At 33.8% G+C, this 19571-nt stretch overlaps 1 protein-coding gene across 15 annotated transcripts in view; it reads left to right on the top strand.

Moving 5' to 3' along the window:
* EHBP1 (EH domain binding protein 1) overlaps positions 1 to 19571 on the top strand; it is a 336986-nt gene that overhangs the window by 273640 nt on the left and 43775 nt on the right. For 9 of the 15 annotated variants that reach the window (XM_032291989.1, XM_032291990.1, XM_032291996.1 and 6 more), the window contains 5 exons: positions 5318 to 5425; positions 8075 to 8199; positions 10860 to 10998; positions 11221 to 11327; positions 14095 to 14218. In XM_032291989.1, coding sequence (XP_032147880.1) covers positions 5318 to 5425; positions 8075 to 8199; positions 10860 to 10998; positions 11221 to 11327; positions 14095 to 14218 — 603 coding nt within the window. The remainder of the gene's footprint in view (positions 1 to 5317; positions 5426 to 8074; positions 8200 to 10859; positions 10999 to 11220; positions 11328 to 14094; positions 14219 to 19571) is intronic. The other 6 variants (XM_032292002.1, XM_032292000.1, XM_032291999.1 and 3 more) reach the window with 1 other exon arrangement.

Raw genomic sequence — 19571 nt, 5'->3', positions numbered from 1 at the left:
GATGCACAGCTTGGGGAGTGTATTGAACATGATCATCACTCAGACTCACTGCCTGAACTCACCTGCAAAAGCCTACTTTTTCTGTTCTCAAGCAGCAACCAACCTCAGTGAGAAAAGGAAACTTACTAAGTTTGAGGTGAGATGTCTTCAGCTTCATGGTGTCCACAGAAAATACATACAAGGTATTTTAGGTCACCGATAACTGTATATTCAGGCCATCAAGAGACTTGCATCCTGTTGCAACCGGAAATAGCCTAATTCTTGTGTAAATAACAGAATCACACCTCTCCTAGTAGCTACAGCCTAGCTTTCACATATCTTCTCTTTGACGTACTTGTGGGGCTAATGAGAAAATCAGGTAGTGTATTACACATGTTTTTTTCATTTTTGCATCATTTTGTAATTGTAGACCTGTGATGGCCTCATTGTAAAATCCTCATTCTATCTAATAAACTTGAGGGTTGTATGAATCTTACCTGACAAGGTACATATATTGATAAAGTTTAGTATTATTGGTTTTAGTTGTATAGTATTGTGGTCAGGGAATAGGGCCTAAATTTCTGCTTTGGGAATTTATAAATGTTTTATGTTGGCCAAATGCATAATAAATTTTTGTTAATGGTCTATGGACACATTTGCAAAGAAGGTGACTGCCTTGTTTTAAGATGATATTATATATCATGCCATATATCACATGTGTTATATATTATAAAGTATATTATATATGATACATAGTTTGTTATTATTTATTCCATAGCTTATCACTTTGGTTTAGTTTAGGTTTGCTTAACTTTAAACTGACATTTTTGCCTCTTTTTTATGTAGATAAAGTAGTGTACTTTGTTTAGCATTTCAGATGAAGAATTTTTTTTTTTAATTTTGCTCATGAGAATGTCTTCATGGGCTGGGTGTGGTGGCCCACACCTGTTATCCAGCACTTTGGGAGGCCGAGGTGGGTAGATCGCAAGGTCAGGAGTTCAAAACCAGCCTGGCCAACATGGTGAAACCTCATCTCTACTAAAAATACAAAAAATTAGCTGGGCGTGGTGGTGTGCACCTGTAATCCTAGCTACTCTGGAGGCTGAGGCAAGAGAATCCCTTGAACCCAGGAGGCAGAGGTTGTGGTGAGCAGAGATCACACTATTACACTCCAGACTGGGCAACAGAGCAAGACTCTGTCTCAAAAGAAAAAAAAAAAAAAAGGAAAGAGAATGTCTGTATGATCCTTATTATTTCAGTTATGGAAAATAAATTTATTGAGCTGAAATAAAATCTTAGTCTTTCAATAATTTTTATTTTCAGCTTCTATTAATAACATATGTATTGTATTTCCTATCTTTTGTTTAATTTCTATAGAATAACTTCAAAAATAATGAATTTTATGGGGACCTTCGTTGAGAATTTTAAAAGTCATAAGTGGAAAAATTTTTTGGAATTTTTAAGTATGCTTTTAATGATAACTTCATTTTCTGTTTAAAAAAATGCAGATAGGCCGGGCGCGGTGGCTCAAGCCTGTAATCCCAGCACTTTGGGAGGCCGAGGCGGGTGGATCACGAGGTCAAGAGATCGAGACCATCCTGGTCAACATGGTGAAACCCCGTCTCTACTAAAAATACAAAAAATTAGCTGGGCATGGTGGCGCGTGCCTGTAGTCCCAGCTACTCAGGAGGCTGAGGCAGGAGAATTGCCTGAACCCAGGAGGCGGAGGTTGCGGTGAGCCAAGATCGTGCCATTGCACTCCAGCTCGGGTAACAAGAGCGAAACTCCGTCTCAAAAAAAAAAATAAAAATAAAAAAATGCAGATATTCTCTCTCTCTCTCTCTCTCTCTCTCTCTCTCTCAACTGTTACCAGGTATCTTGGTTTCATTCAATTTATCTATAAATGAAAAATATAAGACTGGCCTAATTGACCAAGCTGCTGGGATATCTATTTTACTTACAGTGCTGTGCAGTGTCTGCTGGAATGCACTTTCACATTCAATGCATATCTAATCCCCTTTTACCTTTTCTTGCAAACCCAGTACATAGCATACTTGCAAACCAGCTTCTGTTGTGTAATGGATCTTTAGTTTACTTTCTGCCTTGTTCACCTACTGGGTTTTCATTGGTTAACCATAAAGATATATAACTGTATTCTTACAGAACTAAAGCACATGTGCATGTGTGTGTTTAAAGATAATATAATACATAAATAAATATATATGTAGTATCTTTAAACACACACGTGCACATGTGCTTTAGTTCTGTAAGAATGCAGTTAGAGCATTTCTTACAGGTGTTAGGAAATATGTAACATTAACGGTTGAGAAGAATTCAAAGTTCATTGTAAAACTTAAGGAATGGAAAGTAGAAACCCATTCTTAAGAAAACCTGAGCTGTATAGATCAATTTTTACTCTTGCCCTCCCAAATAGTAATCCTTTTATCTAAGGTTAGCAGTACATACATGAACATTGAGTTAACCCACTCAGCATTACTAGTGAGTGGTAGTCTAAATGGCACCTGTTAAACATCTTATAGGAACCTAGCATTGTATAAATGGGTACAGAAAGGAAGTACCATTTTCTGAGTATCCCTGGAATCTGAAAGAACCCATATACATTAACATTTCCAGACTTACGTATTTTTTTTCATGGCAATGCCATCATTCTAGTCACTCAGGCTGGACAGTTGATTCTGATGTCATTCTCACCCTTACTCTCCTTAGTATCCCTTCTTCTACAACCCAACATCCATTTGATTTCTAAATTACATCATACCTACCCCCAATTCTTTCATCCTAGGTTAGGCTCTCCATACTGCTTGCCTGGGGGTTATAACAGTCTTCAACCTGCATTTCTTGACTATAGCCTTTCTGTTCTCCAGTCCAACATTTAGGTCAGCATTTTTGCATGAAGATGGTGTCATGTGCATAGGGCTCTCATATGCACAGTCCCTAGACCACTTTTGCTTTCACACAAGAAGGCATATGAGAATGTAAGCAACAGTGATATTATAGAAATAATTATTGGAGCTGCTCTAAGTCACAAAAGACATAAACTTCACTACTTATATTACTACTAATAAGTTATACCTACTTATTATACAACTTATATTATTATACAAATTATCAGTTATACAACTGATTACAATAAAGTACTTTGGTTGAAAACTGCTTTTGGAGATTGCTGTTAAATTAATCTTCTAAAGCACAGTACTGATCATGTTAGAGCACCAGTATCTCTACATTCCTACCAAGTAAAAGTTAAACTTCCTGTTCTGTCCTTCAAGACTCTCTGTAGGCTCTCTGTAGTTTTGTCTTTCAAGTCCTACCTTCTGTTATTTCTCTTTAAGTATGCTTGAGCCAAATAGGACTTTACACTGTTCTCTGAACATAACCTACCCGTTCCTGCTTTCATGCCTGTAATGCCCTCCCCTCAGTTGTACCTCTTGAAATGCTATACATTTCTCAAGACCTAATTTAAAGGTTAGCGCTTCTAAGAAAGAACTGTGTCACTGTCAAAGAATAATCTCTTTATCTTTTGAATTTGTTCTGTATCTTATTTTCACCCAATAACTCCCACCATACATGGTATTATAGTCCCTTGAATATGCCTTTAAGGCATAATAAATGTCCCATACAACTTTGTATCTCCTCAACATCTGGCAGTGTTTTGCATATTGTGTATACAGTACACACTAGAAGTTTCTTGAATAAATAAATGAATGAATGTTGAATTCTGTACTCTCACTCTAAATTAATTATATTCAGTAATCATCAGTGTGGGCTTATTGGCAGCAAAAAAATACTGCACTAGATCTCTAAAAGCTATTAAGGGAAGCTGTCTCTGACACAGCATAATGCTGAGGAAGTGTTCTGAACACCTTTTTGACACACAGAAAATATTTGTTACCCTATTTGCTAAACTACAAATTTTGGGGATAGTGAAATTGAAGATGCCCACTTCTATGAAATGAGTCAAATAGTTGGGCTGAGCACAGTTGATTAGAAAAGATCTCCCAAGTGATTGAGATTAAATAATAAAGCCACATATAATGCCTTAGCTATTTCTCTGAAAGCACTTAACAATGTTTTTATCTCTATGTTTTTCCCCCTAGTGTGGGGGCTGCATTTCTCAGTCTTTTTTCTTTGTTGTTTTCTTCTCCAAAATGGTTTACACAGTAGATGGGAAGTCTTCAATAAATGTAAACTATGGTTATTAGTATTAATGCTCATACTAAGCATTTACTTAGGAAGCCAAAAATCAAATCTAAAGATGGACAGTTTCAGAAGGGGACAGATGTTGAAGGATTAAGCCTCACTGTAGAATTTTGGAATTTCTCAATTGGAAAAAAAAATCTTTGGAATACCACACTATGAATAAAAATTGGCCAATTACAGAAAAATGAGTTGCAGATTAGTAGGGGTATTCTTTAAATCCCAGGGCTACACAGCTATTTCTCCAAAAGGTGCATTGCCTGTCTGTTGGATAGAAATTAAAGCTAAATCTCTAATATGCAACTAAAATTGCTGCTATACCTTTTCAAATGTGTAGAATTCAAAATTACTTAACCAATTTTATCACTAGGATTTGGAGAAGAAAAATATCTACTAAAAATCTTTAATGTCAAAATTGACTCCATTTATTAACTATGACCTGAAACATTTTACTAAGGATATAAAAAGTTATGTAAGACTTTCTCATTCCCATGTATTTAATTTTGATTCATAATTTTTCCCAGCTTTTGCTCTTCCAAGATTTATTGTATTAGTTGTTTTTGAACTTTCCATTGTATAAAGGCACTGTATATGCTAGTCTCACTCTTAATCTATCTATAACATTTTTATGATAATATTTCATTAAAAGCATAAAAGCATTTGTGTTCACAAAAATGACATATAAAGCTTATAAGGAATGTGTGCTTATTTATGCATTCAAATCTAATAATCTGATAAAAATGTGAAATTTAGAAATATTTGATGACTTTGTCACCAAACCAACTTTATTTTTGTGTGCCATTTTTAAAGTTACCTATAGATTACACTAAAATACAGGAACTCAATGAGCTCAGTGATTCAGAAACAGCGTGTGGCAAATTGTCAAAACCTTTGCGTCTGCTTTGATGTGATAATTCATGTTTGACATATGAATGTAAAATATAAATGTTAATCCAGTAGTGAAAAAGTGACTTAAAACTGATTTCTTAACTTGCTTATCTGTGTCAGACCTGAATTTGAATAACCATCACTAAAATACTGGTTTTTCTTCTTTAGTGTTTTGGATGAATGATATAAAATATAAATAATATACTAACATTATTGCTACATGTTCCTACAGATGAAAATGATAATATTGAGATAGATACTAACGAGGAGATTCCTGAAGGCTTTGTTGTAGGAGGTGGAGATGAACTTTCTAACTTAGAAAATGACCTTGATACTCCCGGTAATTTTAAATTATAAATGTTTTGTATCCTGCTGCATGGCAAACTTTATGGTTATATTTTTATTATCTCAATAATAATTTATTTTATAGTTTTATTACATCTTATAGCCTCATAAACCATTTAGCTGAATCCACCTTCCGTCAATTTTATGTTATTTTGTTTTAGGTTGAATGTTAAAATTAGCAATAACATTGGAATGGCAAATTGTAGTTTGCGTTCTCTTATTGCTAAGATTCACTATTATGTTTTATGTTATGTGAGACAATCTGTAGGCTTTCAATAGTTGGTTCCCTTCTCAGCTTAAATATTTGGGTGTGATGTTGTAAGGTATATATTCCACATGTAAGTCTAAACCATGGGATCAGATTTTCTTATTTAGCTTATAATTATAGTCTTAGTTGTAATATTATTTTGCAGATTGTGTGCTTACCTTAAATACTTCAATATTACTCTAGTAAATGATTTTACAGATACTTCGATTACAATAAGACACTTTGTATAGACTGCTGTTAAATTAATCTTATGTCTTATATCAATAAATCATTTTGGCAATGGACCTTTGTAAGTTCTTTTAAAGATACTTGCTGGTGGTTTTTAATAGGTGAGTGTTTCAAATGCATTGCCTTTATAAGCCAGCAGCAAGTAGCAATCCAGTACCTTGTATACCTGAGGGGTTTCATAAATGCTTTTTGAATTGAATCCTTATAGCAATAAAAAGTATTTGGTGATTTCTTTAGACTTAAAAGAAGGAGGCAAAGTCGCTAACATTTCTCTTTTCCTGTAAAAAGCTAAAGGGAGTGAGAGCATTCTTTTTCCTATCCCTGGAATTCCCCTGCAATGCTAAGCTGCTCTGTTTCTTTCCCTGTTAGAAATATACTATTATTTCAAGAAACAGGTGACCATGGTTTTCCTATAATGAATGCTCAAGAAATCATATGCCCTTTTGTCAGTAGCTCCTTCATGGCCTGGTGTTAAACTATTACTAAATAGAAGTCAGTGTATTTATAATTGTGCAAGTCTAAAAGAATGCTAATATTTAAGTAAACTTTTTAAATGTTTAACCCAAAATTAGAACTACATTTTACTTCTTTCTGTTTAAAATACTGTCGAACTTGGTTAGGTTTGATTTTTCTTTTTGAAAACGTTGTTGTTGCTTAGTCACCTTCCCACCATAACCACCACCAAAGGCTTTATCAGAAACTAATAACATCTTTTTAATGCTGAGGACATCCCTAAGTACAGGATTGAATTTTTTAATATTCAATTTATGGAAGTATAAAATCAGTAACAATATGCGATGTAGATGTCCTGATTCTACAGTAGTTTAGTAACACGGGAAACATTAACCATTTCTTAGGTAAAGTAAGGGGAGAATTTTCTAGTTTCAGCTGTAGCAACTTTGGGGGACAATTTAAACATTTGTTAATTTTAGTCCTAACAGGCTTGACTCTTGTCCTTTTTAAAAACTTTCTTTCTGCTTAATATTTTCCAAAAAAGACACATCTCAGCCTTCCTCTTTGGAGTTAACTAATAAATTGTTTATGGCTCCCAAGCATGCCAGTAAGTGTTGGCATGTAAGTAGACAGGCCTCCCAATTCAGTTTTATGGTTTATTTTGTGGCAGTAAGAAATAGGAATGCAAACTAGAATCTGGAAGCCCATGGAATATATTACAATTTTTATCCTTGCTTTATTTTCCCCCTAAATTTTTTTCATATGTATATGTCATAATGTTTTAATAATAAATTGTTTAATCTTTATCTTGATTTGACCATAGTTCATCAGATATTGTTTAAAAGAGAAGCCTTGCAATATAAACTGACCAATTTGCATGAAAGTAATGACAATAGCATTTATTAAGAGTCTTATAATTAGAAAAGTTATTAATCTTTATGAAAAATATCATCCACCCAATGGTGGACATATCTATTGCAACCATTTTATTAAAGAGTTGCCTTTTATTAATTTAAGATTTAGTTGCATTTCTACTCATTTTGAACTATTTTATTATGAAAGATTAATACACAGTAATACATTCTATGTGAATATATATATCACATTTAAAATATAACAATCTTTATTGTATTTCCGCCGTCTAAGCAGAGGGTATTTGTAAACTTATACCCTGTTTCAGTGCTGGTCATATAGGTACATATATAAACACTGGATTCTAATATTATATATATGACGACTATCTAAGATGATGTTAAGAACTTGTTTTAATATGGCATTTATAAGTCTAATTTACTAAAACAATTAAAACTATAAAATAGTATCCCAAATGAAATCTATCTCTTCTTTTAAATATCTAGTTTGTTATAATAGCTTGTTTTATTATGTATAACATACAATGCTTATATATATATATCTCTCTCTCACATAGAGGCTTAGGTTTTTAGGTAAGCATTAGCTACTATTTATTGTAAAACTAAGTTTTCTTTAGAAATGTTGACTGTATTCTTTAAAGGGAATGATTTTGGTGGGGGAAATATACATATGTAAAGGGTTTTTCATGCATCTAATCTACTAATATCCTTTTCTTCTTTCTTTTAAAATATAGTAATACCTTTCTGAGCTTGCCTAAAATTGACAGCCTACATATCTAAATGCATCTCACTCAGTTATTCATGGTATTTGCATATTTAACAGAACAAAACAGTAAGTTGGTGGACTTGAAGCTGAAGAAGCTCCTAGAAGTTCAGCCACAGGTGGCAAATTCATCCTCCAGTGCTGCCCAGAAAGCTGTAACTGAGAGCTCAGAGCAGGACATGAAGGTAAGTCTTACTCGTTTAAAACATTTGGCTTAGTATCTGTGTCTTCTAGTTTCTCCTGGCAGTTTGTAATTCTAAAAACAATTTTTTACCAAATTCTTCACCAATATTAAGGTATAAGAAATTTTTACTGGCCTGGTGTGGTGGCTCATGCCTGCAATTCTAGCACTTTGGGAGCCCAAGGCAGGAGAATTAGGAGTTCGAGACCAACCTGGGCAACATATATGAGACCTTGCTACTAAAAGTAAAACAGCCAGACGTAGTGGTGCACGACTGTAGTCCCAGCTACTTAGGAGGCTGAGGTGGTAGGATTGCCTGAGCCCAGGAGTTCAAGGCTACAGTGAGTGGTGATCATGTCACTGAACTCTAGTAAGGGGGTAGAGCAAGACCTTGTCCAAAAAAAAATTTAAAAATTTTGTATTAAATAGCCAATAAATATATCAATATGGTAATCAGTATTCATATACTATTTTTCAGGGAAACTACTACTTTAAATTGCTGTTTCAAGTAAAAATAGAAGCAATATGGAAACTATTCTTGAGTTGTATATGTATGTATTTTTGCTAAGAAGAATATTGTTAAGACTATTCTAGCATATTTTTTAAATAATCCTCAAACTCCTGCCTATTTACAAGAACTAAATGTATGTTATTTATAAGAATCATCACACCTAAAAATGGTAATGGGAGTGAATATAAATGTTTAAGATAACTTGCATGTGTTTTGTGCCATTATGCATCTTACCTTGTATAACAGTTTAGTCAAAATGCCACATTATAAGAATATTATTAGACTGTTTATATTATTCCCACCCACATGTTCCCCCACTTTCCTCACAGTGATTACTATTTCTCTAGCTTTAGGGCACTTCCAGTCCTGTATAACTTTTCACCCACCTGCGGACTATGGGGACTGCCCCGCTGACTGAAAGGATTTCCTTCCCCTGACACAGAGATGCTTTGAAGTCCCAAAACAATGACTTTCATTGCTTTTCCCCTATATTGTCAGTTTCTATAAATTGGTGATGAAAGTGTGTGGCAGCACCAGAGGACTTTTGGTCTCTATCTTTGAACAAAAGGAAGCCTGGATCACGTCTGATTTTTTTGCGTTCAATTTAGCTTTCTGCAGTGGATTTAATGCAGAATGAAGCTGGCCTAAGAATAATACAATAGATTGAAAAGGCTAACTGAATTAGTGGGTTTAGAGGAATACATTTGTAAAGTGGCAGAAGTCCCTAGTCATAAAAAGGTTTCTTAAGATGGGATTTGCTGGCTAATCACACTGATATTTTAGCATGTTGCCAGGCCTAAAAAAATTTAGCTATGTTTGTTTATTTTGGTAAAGACTTGAATTTTAGACCATTGGATAGTTATAACAGTAGAGCTCTATTTTTCTTTAAAAAAAAAATAGAATAAAAGCCAAAATTGTTTGTATCATAGCTATATGGCTAGGATATTATAAGCATGATGTTAATGATAAATGTATTAGATAACTTAAAAAAAATAAAAGTGTTACTTGCATTATTATGCTTTATCTGTATAGATAAAATTGGTTTTGTTTTCCAAAACACTCTTAAATAGTAGTCTTTAAAGTTATTCCAACAAAAGATGTGCTTTAAACAGCTTTTCTTTGTATGAATCCTATTAGTTAAGATTTTGAAAATGGTGTTTATAAAGAACATATAGAGTCCATCTGTTCTCTTGAAGCTTTCAACATTGATTTGGGTTTTTATTTTTTTTAATAAAATGCAGTTTACACATTTATAAATGAGGCATTCTGTGTTTGTGGAAAAGGATAAACTGTTACCTTCCCCTGAGGATTCTGTATCCCAGGCCTCCTTGAGGCTAGAGAATAGGCCATTGGAGGGCTTCCTCATTACCGATTGTCTCAATGCAGAGGAAGGGCAAAGTCTTGGTAGCTTTTGATAACCAGTTTCAGCATTCAGCAGGCTTAGCTATTAGTCATGCATCTTAGCCTTTCCCTATTTACTTTCAAAACACTTAATAAAAATAATAAAAGATTAGGTATAAAATGAAATATTTGTTTGGTACACAGCACCTCGGTATCTGCAGCTTCCACACACTGCAGTGGTTCAGTCTTCTGGGATATTTCTTGTTGATAGAACCATTTGAATTTGTTACCAGTATTAACATAGGAAGCTCCGGAAAAGATAATTGTAGTTTCCTTAGCTGTAAAGGGCTTACTTACAAATCTGGCTTTGGAAAGTTATAGCTGATGAAATGCAGTTCAGTGGGGTAGTATTATAATCCTACCTTTTAGCCTTCATCCAGCATTAGTGGTTTATCTCAATGGACATAAAATAAGAAACTAGTTCTTGTTGTCATACAAGTCTGTGGGGCTGTACAAACCGATGACACAGTATAGTGGGAGAAATAGGAGGCAACGTGGCTTTTAAATGATATGTATCACTGGGGGAAGACACGTTTGTATCAAAGCTATCAAGAGTAAAACCATGTGTCCCAAAGTTTATGATTACAGGCAACAGAACTTGCAGTTGAGCTGTTGAAAGTGCTTTAAAATCTTTTTCTTGCAAAAAGTTTCTAAATCATTGTTATCCTAAATCAGTAAAAGTTGCCTTACTAATGTGTATTTTTATGTTTATGAGATCAGGACTCTCTTACTATGTGTTGTTTTACTTTTAGAATGGCACAGAAGATCTCCGGACTGAACGATTACAAAAAACAACAGAACGTTTTAGAAATCCTGTTGTGTTCAGCAAAGATTCTACAGTCAGAAAAACTCAACTTCAGTCTTTCAGCCAATATATTGAGAATAGACCAGGTAGGAATACAGGAATACTTTCTAAAATGTTTTCCCATCTTTCTTGTTATTTATCTACATATATATATATATATATATATATATATATATATATATATGTAGTGTTTGTTTTATATATATGTGTATATATATATATGAAAGCTGGTAATGTAAATCTACATTTCAATACACAAATATCAAGCTTTATAATAATTTTACATGCCTTTCCTCTTTTTTTTTAAGAGATGAAAAGGCAGAGATCAATACAGGAAGATACAAAGAAAGGAAATGAGGAGAAGGCAGCGATAACTGAAACTCAGAGGAAGCCATCAGAAGATGAAGTGCTTAATGTATATTAATTTTTTGTGTGGTTTCATGATTGCTGATAATTCCAAACTGTATGTGGAAATAGTGCCTTTATTTGTTAAAATGAGATGTTAGGTTTTTTAAGATGTCAATCTCCAGTGCATTCAAAGCAGAGTGAGAGGGGTGCACTGTTGAATTAGTCTGCAGTGTGGTGATAATTGTCAGATAAAAAAAAATGAATTTTTCAGAGTTCCACAGCCCCAGTTTCCTTGAGACATTTCCATCAGGGCACTTCCCATAAAGAGATTCCAGTATTGATCTACCGGGAGGATTTTAATTATTACAATAGCAGATACCGCAGAGCTGCAGTTAGAGGGAAAAGTCACATGAGACCTGCTAGAATTTCTCAGCCAACCCATTTTGTTGGCTTGGGTTAATGGGTGTTCAACCTTTCCATTATCCAGATCAGCCGTGAATTACTAGCTGAATGATGTTTGCATTAATATAATATATATGGTAATTTCTTCACTTAATTAACGGGGAGGTTCAGCTCAGTAGGGGTATGGGCTGATCATGTGTAAAATTGATTTGTGAGGGAAATATTTGATAGACCGCAGGGAGAAAGCTGCTTTTGATGGACAGCTGCGGGACAGAAGCAGGAAGAACAAGTTTTAACTTGAATTTTTGTCTGGAAGCATAGCTCTCTTTAATAGTACTACTTTTTAAATTATCTACAGTTTTTCTAAATATTTTCATTGTTTTCAGTGTTAAGATAGTCTTTGTTGGATTTTAAAATCCTTACAAGTACACTCTGAGTCACCAGCTACATTTTAGGACTCTAAAATCTCGTTTTAAGTTGCTTGCTTTAGAAGACCTGAAAAGGTATGAGCTAGAAAAAAAGAGCTCACTGATAATCCTGATGAAGTATTTGGTATAACTTTCAAGTTACAGAATACTTAACTATACTGAGTACTCACACTAAAGAAACCTGATTATGTAATTTCTTTCTATTTTTAACTGAACCAATCAGTAAGAGCAATGAAGTTTATGTGCTGCTTATCACTTCTGCTTCCTTATATATTTTTTTTTGTATTGTCTTTGTAAACTACTATATTTGTTTTGTCTCTATATTTGGAATGTAAACTAGTACAATCATTATGGAAAAACAGTGTGAAAATTTCTTGTCTATATGGGAATGAGAAAAGAAAACATCCTTTTTGAAAATGCTCTGCTGTCTGGCAGATAGATTCAAGAAGCATTCACCAGATTATCCCAGATTTTAAAGTTACCGTTGGCATTTATTCTGTTATTGTAATTTTTTTTCTGTTACATTTTGTATTGAGCTGAAAGAATACCCATTTTGTATATTTTTTTTAAAAATACAGTGACTTTTAAAATAGAACTATCCCCAGAAATTTAGTTTTATGACTTCTTAAAATATTTTAACTGTAAATTAGTCAACTGCCATAATCAATTTAACAATAAGTTGGTATAAATTGAGGTCACATATGAGTACAAATTATTTACCACTTCAAAAGGTATGTAAGTCATACATATAGTTAGACATATTTATTAATCATGAGAATTCTAAAATATACTCATAATTAATGTAATTCTTGATTTTATTTCTTGTTTAAGGAGTAATGAAAGATAATTCCTTATAGCTTCTAAGAGATTAATATGCTAGGTAGGGAAGGGATTTGACAGAAGAGGGTTGTTCACATTTATTTCTCTGAGTAATGCTTTAAGTGCTTATGATAGCAGTGGTGGTGGTAAGAATAATCACTTAATAAGTTCTTCAATATTTCTTAGCTAATTAGGTCTCTTAGCCCCAAAAATGTTAAAAGGTAAATAGGTAATTCAAAGGGAGCCATAATTAATCAGTTTTTACGACTATACTATAAATAACCCTGACTTTAATGATTTAAATTTATAATATGATTGTAAAAATTAAAGGTATACTGGCACATATATGTAAATATATGTTATATATACATATATTTTTAAACATGGATGGTTATAAAAAGTAAATTTTCAAATTAAAATTCAAACTTGGCTAAATGGAAGATTAACCAAATCAATATATGAGTTTTATTAGATCCTGTGTAGCAAGGTTTGAAACCACCTGTCAGGTCACTATTTACAACTGTAATAATTAGTAATACATCAACAGAATGTCATTTTAAAGTACAGAAGCCAGCTGGAGGGAAAACTGGAGATATTGTGAACTTCCCTTTTTGTCATTTTTAAAGTATTTTAAATAATATAATCATTTTGAAAAAAAACCATCTCTTTAATTTTATATTTCCATAGAACAAATTTATCTGATTCTCTTAGGATGGATACTTTCAAGGTCAATTCTTTAGTAAAACTCCATTTTTGTGTATTATACTTTTGAGTTAAAAGTATCATTGATGTTTGTTTTGATAATCACAAAGGGGAAAATTATCTTCTGTCTGTTAACAGAATAAATGCCAATGGTAACTTTAAAATCTGGGATAATCTGAAATAACTGACTTAACTCTAAGAGAAATTTTTTTTAAACTTAGCATTAACTTTTAAAATCTGGCAAATCTGGCTGTGAAATTATAAACATACTAGTAAACAGCTGAAGAGTTCTCTATTTACAAAAGTTTGTTATATAATACATATGAAAATTTCTTGAATTACAGAGAGTTGCTTTTTGGTACTAAGGGTGATACTAAGGGTGTATTTGGTTCTCTAGGTAAGTGCTTTACTAAATGTTTGTAGAAAGGAAAAATGCAACTTACAAGTGATTTTTTTTTCCTTCCTGTTTGTTCTTGTTAACAGAAAGGGTTCAAAGACACCAGTCAGTATGTTGTAGGAGAATTGGCAGCACTAGAGAATGAGCAAAAGCAAATTGACACCCGTGCCGCGCTGGTGGAGAAGCGCCTTCGCTATCTCATGGACACAGGTACGGTGCCCAATTACACTGTAAACAGTTTTGGCAAATTGAGCGTTCACAAACTCTTATAGAGTTTTGGAAGTGTGAATCTTTGAAGCCTGAATGTTCAGCAAAACTGCCTTGAAAATAAAAAGGCTGCGATTTGCAGCCACCTCTCTGGGCCCTGGTGATAAGAGTGCCTTCATGGGAAGTGATAACTCGCCCTGATACCGTGTGAGCCAGCACTATTGAACAGTGTGCTCATCCATGCAGAGTTGGAATACACATCTGTGCCTCATTGATATGCCACTGCTTAAAAAAAAAGTAAGATCTTTACTGTTCTACTGATTCATTGGGGAAAAAAAAGATTTGGCCAGCTAAAGCCATGTACTGCATGAAACAGAGCACTGTGCATAGGGGACGGCTCCATGGACTAGATCACTGAAATTTGAGAATACTATCTGGTTACTGATGCTCCACAATTTTTTTTTTCAGGAGAACAGGTTTTTAAAAGTCTGTAATACTTTGTGTCACAGTTGCATTTGAAAGGATTAAGGTGTAGCAAGGTTTGTAAAGATGGGTTAGGGCAGCAAGTTAGCTCCTAACCAGAGGGCAGATTGGCATTTGATGCTGATTGCCCATGGTGATTGAATGGATCCAACAGCATAATAAGCAACTGGAAAGGAAGTTGTGTGTGTGTGTGTGTGTGTGTGTGTGTGTGTGTGTGTGTGTAAAAAGGAACTCTGTGTGTGTGTGTAAAATGCTGCCCTTACAAAGAAATTAAAATGTGAAATAAATCATTCATACCAAATAATAAGTAAGTAATATTAAGAAAAAAAAGTCAAAAAATACAAGTGGAAAATTCATTCCTGTAATCTAATTAATTGCTTTAATTTTATGGCAGTGTTAAAATAAAGAAGATTAACATGATTTAGGATTGGGAAGCTTTCCTGAACTTTTTTTCTCTATTCTTCAAAAATATATTTAAAATAAAAGAAATCTCCAAAATAAGTATTTTATGGGGCATTTGAAAATGCATAGATTAGTGAAATCAGAACATATTAGAACAGGAAGAAACCTTAGGCTTTATCTGGGACAGTGGATTTCATACTGTGTTCTCTGGAGTCCTAAATCTTCTTCAGAGGCACCTCAGGGGCTTCTAGGACAATAAGGGAGCAGAAAGCAGACAGGCATCTGGATTCCTTGCCTTCCTTCAAATAGAGTGACTCTGAGTTTATTTATCTGAAATAGTGGGCTTTTTGGAACAGTTCATTTGAAAAAAAAAGGTTCTACTACTTAAAATTTAAAACCAAAAATACTTTTTTAGAAAAACCTATTACTTAATATTCTCATTATATAGATGAGGAGACAGAGGCATAGGAAATGCTCAAGATCAAACAGATCACCACATGGTAGACATTGGATTAGAATTCAGACTACTAGGATCCTATCATACAGGATTCTTCTTGCTACACCAGAATGTGTAGACCATGTATATCATTCCCCTAACAAGTTACATGCATGGCTCAGACTTATACCTATATACTTGTATGAATTCAGCATGGACCTATAAACCAATGTATTGTTTTATATTTGCATTTTTTTCTTGGGTTTCTAGGGGATTTTGAAAATATTAGCTATGTTAGCTATATTAAATATGTAATTACTGACTGAATAATATTTGTAATATATTTGTAACTATTCCCTTTAAATGTTTCAAGGAGACAGATTTCCTTTTTTATTTTCCAAACAAATGAAACTTAACCACCTTCCCTGATTGTGTTGGATAAATTCGATGTTACTATACAAGAAAACTTGTGCCACTAGTGAAAAAGCTATAAATCCTGTTTCCTCTCCCTCTTTAGCACTTGGAACCTGATTTGTTGAGGGTTCTTACCAAAATAGACTAAATTTCTCCTTCCTACCCAACATATCACTAGTGAAGCTTTGAAATGGCCCCATTCCAACCATAGATGCTTTATAATCTGAAAGACAGTCATAGAATACAGATTGAATCTAGAATCCTTTGGAGCTTATTATATTTCTTACTTCACAGGACAGAATCTGATCCTGAGTGGGTCTGCTACTGCAGATTTAGACCAAAACTGTGTTGGCCTCCCAACTTCATAAGCTCCAAGAATCATCCTAGACTGTTCTAAACTTACACCAGCACAAATAATGTTTTAAGATTTGCCTAAAACCTAGTATCTGACGTAGGGGATGAGATGTTACAAAGTGAACGCCTGTATTCATCCTTTTCCTTTTTGGGTTCCAGTTCATTCCAACTTTTTATTTATTATAATAAAACCTTTTTCTGGTATGTTAGACATTTCAGTTTACTTTCTGTTTCTCAGCCTAGAATTAAGCAGAGCAGTTAGTACCCATGTTTTTTATATGATGAAACTCAGATTAGGGGAACAGACTCATTTAAGACGATCTCATTAGCAATGGTAGAGTTAGGGCTTGAACCCAGGTTTTTAGCTTTTCTAGCTCTTGACTCAGTCCTCTTTCCCCACTGCATCTTCTTTGCAGAACAAATATACTTTATATGCTATTTCAGTTTGTATATGCTTGTAGATACTGACTATATTCATTTTTTTGCTGATTTGAAATTCATATAGTATAAAATTAACCATTTGAAAGTGCACAATTCTGTAGCATTTAGTACATTCACATTGTTGTATAATCATCACCACTGTGTGTTTCCAGAAGTTTTTTTATCACCCTAAACATGAATTCTGCACTCATGAAACAATAACTTTCCATTTCCTTCTCCCCCAATTCCCTGGGAATCTCTAATTTACTTTTTCTATTAATTTGCTTTATTGTAGTTATTTCCTCTAAGTGGAATCAAACTATTTGTCATTTTGTGTTTGGCTTCTTTCACTTAACATATATTCAAGGTTCACCCATGTTGTAGCATGTACCAGTACTTCATTATTTTTTATGGTTGAATAATATGCTGTTGCACATTTATACCTCATTTGTTTATTCATTCATCTGTTGATGGATATTTGGGTTTCCACTTTTAACTACCATGAACATTTGTGTACAAGTGCCTGTCTGCATCTCTGTTTTCATTTCTTTTGGGAATATACCTAGGATTGGAATTTCTGAATCATATGGTAATATTGTACTCAATTTTAAATGAGTTGTTGAGATTTAGGTAGAATTCAGAATACATTTTCCAAAAGGAACATTGTTCTAAGTGTCTACAACCCAGACAAACCCACAAAAACCTGTTAATTCAAAATATAGCTAAATAATACTAATAGTTATTTTAGATCTGAGTCCTAGGCTTCCAGAGCTTGAACAATATTAGATTTTAAGCACCACCCCTTTGACATTGAAGCTCCTTATATCCTGGGGGGAGGCAGGATGGGTGGGGCCTGGATAGTGGCCCAGATTGCTGGGCATTTCTCCTGGCATGTTGGTAGAAGGCTCTAGCAAGACAGTAGGAAAGGAATGTAAAAGGCTCATACAACAAGATGGGGAAATGCCAGGGATGAGAATGGCAGGAGCTGGGGAAGGGCAGCAATGACACAGATAGAACAACTATGGGATTTATATTTCTGGTTCCTTCTGAAATTGTTCAGTAATCCTAAATCAGTGATAGTTTGAATACTAAGCAGCAATACTGTGTATGTGATTGTGAGTATTTTTTTCTTTTAAACTATATTTCAAGGCATATTATTTTCTGCCATTTTATTTTGGGACCTATAAAATCCCTATGCAAATACAAGTGATTTTTTTCTCCTCAGCTGTTAATGGTGTACATGTTTGTGTGTGCCTGTGTGTGACTGGTTTTTGAGGAAGAATATTTTAGTTTCTAGCACTTTAACTTTGTAATGATTACTTATTTGGGAGCAGCAAAACTTATTAGTTAGGAACATCTATGTGTTCCAAGCTGACACATTTTATGTAAGTGTACTGCTAATGGATCTGTGCCAGCAATGTTGTAACCCATGAAAAATGGAGTTTATAATGGAAATGCTGATGGGCCCTTTTACTATAGTGCTACAAATAGTGTTACTATAATGAATGGTGTTTCTTTTCTATTCTCAGTCTGTTTTTTTTAATGGTTATCAAACTTTTTAACTGCAAAACTGCAGTTTTTAATGTATCTAATTGTTTGAGTTTTTTAAGTTACAGTATTTACATTTTGAAAGTAAAAATTAAGCATTTCTGGGTGGGGAACAACAATAAAATAGCATCTTGCAAGTTTATAACCTTTAAGCACTGAGTGAAAGGATCATGAGCCTTCTCAAAAATGCTGATTCTGTAGCTTTTTGTAGAGTATCCATTCCAAAAACCTAACTGGCCATTTAAAAATATTAAATATACTTAGGAAAAAAGAATTAAAAGAAATAACTTTTTTCTACACATTCTTCAGAATGTTTCTTTACTTCATCCTTTGACGAATCAAATGTAGTATTAAAGCTGCTTTAAAGCAGGGAATAGGGCACACAAAAAAATAAAAATCAAGATGACAATCATGGCTGATATTTTTTGCATGCTTATTAGATATCTGGTTCTGTGGAAAGTGCTTTACACATATTTTGTTGTTTCTCACAAAGGCCCTATGAGATAGGGTCTAGTAATAATTGGGACTATTAATAACCACCTTTTCAGATGAGGAAACTGGCCTAGAGACATAAGTAACTTAGTTGCCCAGTTCATACAGTTTGCAAGTGGGAGAGCAGGAGTTAAACCCAGTCTGATGGCACTGGAGCCCAACTCCCACATACCACCTGCTTCATCTCTCATCTTCTTACAGGGGAACTTCTGATTTTCCTGGGGTTTTCCTAGTAATTCTCTGGACACTGTCATTACCGTTTTATGATTTGTAATTAGTAAGTCAGAAGAAACAGATCGATATTCACTTCTTATGCAAAAAAGATACCTAACCAACCTGTTTGGCTCATTTGAGATCCAACAAGCTCATGTACCTCTTAACATTATTTCTTTACCCTGGTCATCACAATGTAACATGCATGAAAATCAGGGTATAAAACATCCTCATTTAGAATAATCAAAAGGATAGAAACAAGGTTCCTTTCAAAAGAAGCATCTCACTCTTTACTAATCTTTAGAAGGTTCTCAAACTTGAGCATTATAACCTTCAGAGGGTAGTTTTCAGTCTAGGACCAGCTACTTAGGAATCCCTGGAAATGGTTTTTTGAGGTATGTTAAAAATAAAACTAGTTAATATTTCAGTGACTGACTTCTAAATTGAGGTAATTATTTTTATATTAGCAGCTTACAATTTATGACAGTAGATATGTATGTACACTTTCTGTGTTAAAGCCCTTAGTTTTACTTTTAAAAGAAAAATGTGATCTTGAGCTTTTTCAATAGAAAAATATAATCTTAACTATTTAAA

The sequence above is a fragment of the Sapajus apella genome, unplaced genomic scaffold (genome assembly GCF_009761245.1).
Source record: "Sapajus apella isolate SASKATOON/1434 unplaced genomic scaffold, GSC_monkey_1.0 scaffold26, whole genome shotgun sequence".
Lineage (NCBI taxonomy): Eukaryota > Metazoa > Chordata > Mammalia > Primates > Cebidae > Sapajus > Sapajus apella.
This window is presented reverse-complemented; position numbering and strand designations above follow the sequence as displayed.